The 7500-nt window shown below is 50.0% G+C and overlaps 1 protein-coding gene across 1 annotated transcript in view; it reads right to left on the bottom strand.

Annotated features, from left to right (window-relative positions):
* LOC139325865 (steroidogenic factor 1-like) overlaps positions 1-7500 on the bottom strand; it is a 19102-nt gene that overhangs the window by 5969 nt on the left and 5633 nt on the right. Inside the window, 4 exon segments of the mRNA XM_070955905.1 lie at positions 2278-2409; positions 2412-2424; positions 2968-3036; positions 3038-3088. Of these exon segments, the coding sequence (XP_070812006.1) occupies positions 2278-2409; positions 2412-2424; positions 2968-3036; positions 3038-3088 (265 nt within the window).

The following is a 7500-nucleotide window of genomic DNA, read 5'->3' as shown; positions in this document are numbered from 1 at the left end:
AGACTATTTCTATGCTCTCAAGTGTTCCTCTCATTCACAGTTGCCTTTGTTTGCCGGAGGCTTCTGATAAATTGCCATCGCTTATGGGAATGCAGCCCGCAATAAAAAGCAGTTTTCTCGCTCTGCTCCCCCCTTCGTTTGGAGTGGCTGCTGGGAGAATGGAAGTCAGTCGCCCGTACGAAGATGCAGGGTAGGTCAATCCATTAAGGCTCTATTAAACCCCTCTGGAGAACAAAGCTAACCTGTGCTGTCCTCATAAATATTGCCGCTTGGAGAAGCCCTAATTTTAATTAAACCTCTTTAGCTACTCAGGAAGAGGGAACAAGGAGAAGACGAAGAAGAAAAAAAAGAGAGAGAGAGAGAAATCTATTTACGACTCGAAATGGCAAGCCTCTTGTGCACATGTGTGCAGGGAGGCGCACGGATTGTGCCACGGGGAGGGGAGGGGGGCGGAGAGGTGGAAAATTCTCTGGCAGAGCGCAATTACAGCCGGGGACACATAATTAGGGGAGGTGGGCTGGGTGCAGCGGAACCCCAAGGAAGGCAGAAGGCCAGGACAGGCCCTGACGGATAAGACTCGAATACAGGACCGAGGAAGGGAGGTACACACGGATCCCTCCAGCTCTAGTCATTTTAACGCAATGCGGAGGGAGCGGGAAATGGTAGTTCTACGGTGTGGAAAAGATGGGTGTTGAGACCCTAGAAAGAATGCAGAGAAGAGCAACCGGGATGATGAGGGGACCGGAGGCTAAAACATACGATGAACGGTTGCAGGAACTGGGCATGGCTGGTCTAGTGAAGAGAAGGACAGGGGAGACAGGAGAGCATCTTCCAGTATTTGAGGGGCTGCCCCAGAGAGGAGGGGGCCAAGCTATTTTCCAAAGGCCAGACAAGGAATAATGGATGGAAACTGACCAAGGAGAGATTCCAACTTAGAAATAAGGATAAATTTTCTGACAGGGAGAACAATCAACCCATGGAACAGAAGTTGCCTTCGGAAGTTGTGGGGAGCTTCATCCCTGGAGGCTTTTAAGAAGTGACCTGGACTGGCCATCGGGCAGAAATGGTGTTGCTTGGGAGATGGGGGATGTTGGACTAAATGTCCTATAAAGTCCCTTCCAACTCTGTTAATCTGATGCTATCGTTGGAGAACGGAAGGATGTTAGATGGCCTTCAGAAGCTGGATGAGGTCAAGAGGTTGGTGGCACGTATGGACCAGCCGGACAGGTTCACAACATCTAGGAGATGTTGACATGTTCATGAGATGTTCATGTCAACATAACATCTACAAGAGGTGGCTGTTGAGCGTCCCTCTCCATCGGAGGTCCGCTTGCTAGGGATTCCGGTGGTGGCCTTCCATAAGTCACCTTCAGAAGTTGGAGATGTTGCTGGGCTCTCCCTTCGCAAATGGGTTCTAGGCTGGCAGACTCACACCTCAGTGGGTGACAAGTCCACCCAGCCAGGCAGGGAAGGAAATGGAACAAGCCAACCAGAGTTTGCTGACATCATAGGTTATGACGCTTGGTTACACAATGGAGTAAAAAGGAGAGACAGATAAGCCTAGATCCGGGCCCAGGGATCTTTTCCTTTGTCCACCAAGAAATACCTGTCCCAGAAGTGAGCATACTTGGAACATCATACCTGGAACAATTGGAGCAGAAACAATGCAGGTGGAATGAAGTCTACAAATGGAGCGAAATTTGATTTTGGCATCGGAGAAGTTGGACTGCTCTTCCCAAAAAATTTATCTAGGAAGAGTTTCGTCTCCTGTTATTAGAGCCACAGATATTTTTGGCCAAGTGGGGAGATGGGGCACATCAAGAGCAGCTGGATTGAAGTCTTGGGGAGGGGGCTTTTTCACCCAGATAGCAATAACACTTAGACTTATATACCACTTTACAGTGCTTCACAGCCCTCTCTAAGCGGTTTACAGAGTCAGCATATTGCCCCCCAACAATCTGGGTCCTCCTTTGAACCCACCTCAGAAGGATGGAAGCCCGAGTCAACTTTGAGCCTGGTGAGATTCGAACTGCCAAATTGCAGGCAGCCGGCAGTCAGCAGAAGTAGCCTGGAGTACCGCACTCTAACCACTGCGCCACCGTGGCTCACGGACAGTTGTGGGACAGGACTTTGGGGATCCTGCTCCCCACAGTTCCATCCCATGGTTCCTGAACATCTGTTGTGCCAGAGGTTTTTCAATTGATCTCCACCGTTCCCCATCGTGGGGTCCCCAGGACTGCCCTCCCCTCTGTCCCATCCCCACTCCTTCCCACTCACCGAGGCTAAAGAGAATCAGGAATTTCAAGCAGACGAATTCTTGCCGATCTATTTGGAGGGAGTGCAGGTTCAGCACCAGCTCCTGAGCTCTCAGCACCAAGTTGTTCAGGATAGATCCTGCTTGGGTGGCAAGGTCGACATGTCCACCTAGAAAGGAGGGGGAGAAGGGGAGAGAAAGGACGTCCATAGCCGGGTCTTCTCCTGTGGTTCCCCCACCCCAGAATGATGAAAGGGTGCAAAGGACACCTCCAAATCTGTTTGGGCTGGACCCCTCAATCCGTCTGAGATCAGAGCACACCTGGCCACCCTACCAGGGGTGAAATGCTACCGGTTCAGACCGGTTCGGGCAAACCGGTAATAAAAAATGCTACCAGTTCGGGCGAACCGGTATTTCCGACGATCAGCTGGGGTGACGATTAGCTGTGACACGCAATGCACTCGGTAGCAGGCTCACAGAACCGGTAGCAGACTTCAGAGGATTTCACCGCTGCACCCTACCTGGCGATGCAGTGGGGGCTGTTCTCAAGGTAAAATCAGGCAGGATTGGGGATTCACCATTTAACGAGGATTAAATGCAATAAGATGGGGGTTATTTTGGCTGGCCGCCCCCCCTCCCCCCGGAGACAAAAGCGTAAAATGAGCCGGCAGGGCTTCTCCATCCATCTCGAGCCTCCGTTTCCCCATTCGTACCTCCTGGCCTGTCACCAACACCAAGCTGTGCTCTTTCCCGTACTGGACTTGGCGGAAAATGTGGTCGAAACACCAGCAGCTCGCTCCAGCAGTTCTGAAGAAGTTTCATCTGGTCCCCAACCTAGAAGGAAAAACAGGAGTTGACAGAAATCGAGGTGTCAAACCTGGTGCATCAGGGTTGTGTTTGACTTCGGGGAGGGCATGACCAGCTCGACGTCACTTGTGTCCGGGGCGCCTATGGCAGCCGGAGCACTCTGCCCGCGAAAAAGGGCTCCAAGCCTCCGTTTTCCAGCTGCAATAACCTCCTGCAACCCTCTGCCAGGGAAAACGGAGCTCGGGAGGGCCACCCGTGGCCCTTGTGAGCTCTGTTTTCAGCTACGACGGCCTCCTGCTCCGTTTTCGGCTGCGACAGCCTCCTGCAATCCTCTGCCAGTGAAAACAGAGCTTGGGAAGCCTCCCGAGATCCATTTTCGTTGGTAGACGCACCGCGGGCCGGTCCTTTGCTGTTTCCAGGACAGCCCTGTGGGCCAGATCTGAGCATCCCAGGTGCTGTAGCCCATCTCACCCTGCAAGAGGGGGGGATCAGCCTGTTTTAGAAGCCACCTCATGATCCTTTGAAGATAACATGGCTCTGGAGCAATGGTGGTATACCACTCCTGCGCGAGCTGCACTGGCTCCTGGTGGTCTTCCGGGTGCGATTCAAGGTTTTGGTCACCACCTTTAGAGTGCTCCATGGCTTAGGGCCTGGTTATTTACGGGACCGCCTACTACCACAAGCAGCCTCCCACTGGCTGGTACGCTGTCATAGAGAGGGGCTCCTCCGGGTGCCATCAGCTAAACAATGTTGACTGGCAGCGCCCAGGGGGAGGGCCTTCTCTGTGGGGGCACCCACTATCTGAAACAAGCTCCCCCCAGAGATACGGAGGATCCCAGATCTGCGCACTTTCCGTCGTGCTCTTAAGACTCTCCTATTCCAGCAAGCCGACCTGGCCTAATTTTCTCCCCTGTTTTAAAATTCTTTTAAATCAAAATTTTAATCTGTTTTAAATTATTGGGATTTTTAATTGTCTCGGGCTAAATTATTTAATCTGGTTTTAATTATGTTTTTTAACTTTTTGTACCTATGCATTTTATTTTGTGCCTGTTCACCGCCCTGAGTCCTTCGGGAGTAGGGCGGTATATAAATCTAATAAAACAAACAAACAAAACAAGCAAACCCTGTTCTGGAGGGCTCCCGATAGATCCCAAAGCTACTCAGACACAACCTGGTTAGTCCTATAGGACAGGGGTCCCCAACCTTTCAGACCCCAGGGACCACTAAATTCATAATTTTAAATCCCGCGGACCACTAATACGATCTGCCTAATGATATGGCTGGGTGGCGTGGCAAGATGGTCATGTGACTGGGTGGGCGTGGCCAAATCGATGTCACTCACATCGAGGGGCACCTTGCCAGCCTCTAATCGCCACTCCTCGCCTGCCCGCCTGGGCTCCTTAGGGCCCCAACAGGAAGCAGTTGTTGGAGCTAAGCAGCCACCAGGAGAAAAGAGTTGGCAAAAGAGCTCAGTTCAAATTGGATCTGGCCGAGAAGGAGGCTCAGCAGAAGCACCTCACTGAGGACTAGAGGCTTTCCAAGACCTGCGGGAGTGCAAGGCCAGGTACCAGCACCTGGAGGCTCAGCGGGCTGAGATGGTCAGCCAGTTCCAGGCCATGATGCAGTCCCACTGGAACGAGGCCCTCCGGCTCTTCGCCACCAGCACCTCTTCCCTCCAGCCTTCGCCCAAAGCCCCCACACCAGGAGGACGAAGCAAACCCTGAGTCGGAATTTCTGCCCCCCTGCGACCCACACAAAAAGACCCCGAAGGGGGAGACTCTCTGCAGCAACACAAACGTTTATTGCACGTATCCGTTCCAGGGGCCAAAGTTTGAGGACTCCTGATTTAGTGCAATATTTTAAAAATGCAAATAATTGTTCTGTGGACCACCAAAATTTTCTCGCCAGTTGGTGACTGCTGCTATAGGACATATACCCCAGCTGAACCCATAGATTCAGCGTCAGGGAACATAGAAAAAATAGAGTGGGGAGGGGCCCTAAGAGGTCTTCTAGTCCAAACCGCTCACTCAAGCAGGAAGACCCCGTGTCATTTCAGACAAATGGTTGCCCTAGTTAGCCTGACTAAGGGGACTCAGTGGCGAAGACGCTGAGCTTGTCGATCAGAAAGGTTGGCAGTTCGGTGGTTCGAATCCCTAGTAGTGCGTGAGCAGGGGGTTGGACTAGATGACCTCCAAGGTCCCTTCCAACTCTACTGTTACTGTCTCTTTTTGAAAGCCATCAGATGATACATCTACAACTTCCAGAGAGAAGCTGTTCCACTGATTCATTGTTCTCGCCGTCAGGAAATTTCTCCTTAGTTCCTGCAACCGTTCTTCCTATATTTTAGCCTCCAGGCCCCTAATCATCTTTGTTGCTCTTCCCTGCACTCTTTCCAGAGTCTCAACATCTTTTCTGTATTGTGGTGGCCAGTAATCTCCTGTTAGCAAAAACTATGTTTTGCCAGACAAACCCGGCGAAAGCAACTGAAACCACCTTTGAGGAGGAAAAAAAAAACCAGGTTTGTAAACTAAGTTATCACTTCCCCATCAGGGGGGGAGGAGGGAAGACTCTTAGAATCGGCTACCCGTCGTATGATTCATCCTCAAGCGCGCAACCTTCAAAACATGTGCCCTCAGATTACCTATATCGCTTTTCCACCAAATGTTTGATTTGTGAGGAAGAAGAGGAGGAGGAGGAGGAGAAATAGAAGAAAAGGAAGAAGGAGAAGAAGAAGAAGGAGAAGAGGAAGAAGAAGAGGAGGAGAAGAAATAGAAGAGGAAGAGGAAAGAAGAAGAGGAGGAGGAGGAATAGAAGAAGAAATAGAAGAGGAGGAGGAGGAGGAGGAAGAAGAAGAATGGGGAGGAGGAGGAGAAAGAAGAAGAGATGGAAGAGGAGGAGGAGAAATAGAAGAAGAAGAAGAAGAATGGGAGAAGGAGGAGGAGGAAGAGGAGGAGGAGAAAAGAAGAAGGAGGAGGAGGAGGAGGAGGAGAGAGAGGAGGAGAGAAACGGGGAAAAGGAGGAGGAGGAGGAAGAAGGGGAGGAAGAGGAGAAATAGAGGAAGAGGAAGGAGAAGGAGATGGAGGAGGAGGAAGAGGAGAATAGAAGAAGAGGAAGGAGAAGGAGGAGGAGGAGGAGGAGGAGGAAGAGAAGAAGAAGAAGAAGAAGAAGAAGAAGAAGAAGAAGAAGAAGAAGAAGAAGAAGAAGAAGAAGAAGAAGAAGAAGAAGAAGAAGAAGAGGGAGGAGGAGGAGGAAGAAGAGGAGGAGGAGGAGAAATAAAAGAAGAAGAAGAGAGGGAGGAGGAGGAGGAAGAAGAGGAGGAGGAGGAGAAATAAAAGAAGAAGAAGAAGAAGAAGAAGAAGAAGAAGAAGAAGAAGGAGAAGGAGAAGGAGAAGGAGAAGGAGAAGAAGAAGAAGAAGAAGAAGAAGAAGAAGAAGAGAGAAGAAGAAGAAGAAGAGAGAGAGAAGAGGGAGGAGGAGGAGGAAGAAGATGAGGAGGAGGAGGAGGGTGGAGGAGGAGGAGGAGGAGGAGGAGGAGGAGGGATGCGGAGAGAAGCTGGTTCGATCCTACAATTTAAAACCAACTCCCACAAAGGAGAGGGACCACTGTTAGCTGCCTGTGCAAAAGGCCACTTTTTATTCCAAAGCTTTGACATTTGCGTCTAATCTTGCATGGATGTCCTAGAAGATCCGTGTATGTCTGCATTTGTAGGGCAACAAGTACAGATAGTCCTTGACTCACAACCACAACTGCGTCCAAAGTTTCTGTTGCTAAGCGAGACATTTGCTAGGCGAGTTTTGCCCCGTTTTATGACATTTTCTTGCCGGGTTTGTTCATTGGAATCGCCGCGGTTGTTAAGTTAGTAACCCCGTCATTAAGTGAATCCGGCTTCCCTTTTTGGCTTTGCTCGTCGGAAGGTCGCCAAAGGGGAATCACGTGACCCTGGGATACTGGACCGTCATAAATGTGGATCCTTTGCCAAGCATCTGAATTTTCATCACATAACCTTGGGGAATGCTACAACGGTCCTGTGAAAAATGTCTTTTCACTTTTATTTTTCCGCATTTGCTTTTTTCCCAGTGCCGTTGTAACTTTGGACGGTCGCTAAATGAACTACCATGTTTCCCCAAAAATAAGACCAGGTCTTATATTAATTTTGCTCCAAAAGACGCATTAGGGCTTATTTTCTGGTTAGGACTTATTTTAGGGGGGAAATACGGGTACTAAATGCACCCATCTGGGTGACAATCTTAACTGGGCTTATTTTGGGGGCAGGGCTTATATTACGAGCATCCTGAAAAATCATGCTAGGACTTATTTTCCCGATGGCTCTTATTTTGGGAAATACGGTACTAAATGCATCCATCTGGCTTATTTTCCAATTAGGTCTTATTTTGGGGGAAATACGGTACTAAATGCATCCATCTGGCTGACAATCTTTA

The sequence above is a fragment of the Pituophis catenifer genome, unplaced genomic scaffold (genome assembly GCF_029215685.1).
Source record: "Pituophis catenifer annectens isolate HBS135680 unplaced genomic scaffold, rPitCat1.0.hap2 SCAF_17, whole genome shotgun sequence".
Classification (NCBI taxonomy): Eukaryota; Metazoa; Chordata; class Lepidosauria; order Squamata; family Colubridae; genus Pituophis; species Pituophis catenifer.
This window is presented reverse-complemented; position numbering and strand designations above follow the sequence as displayed.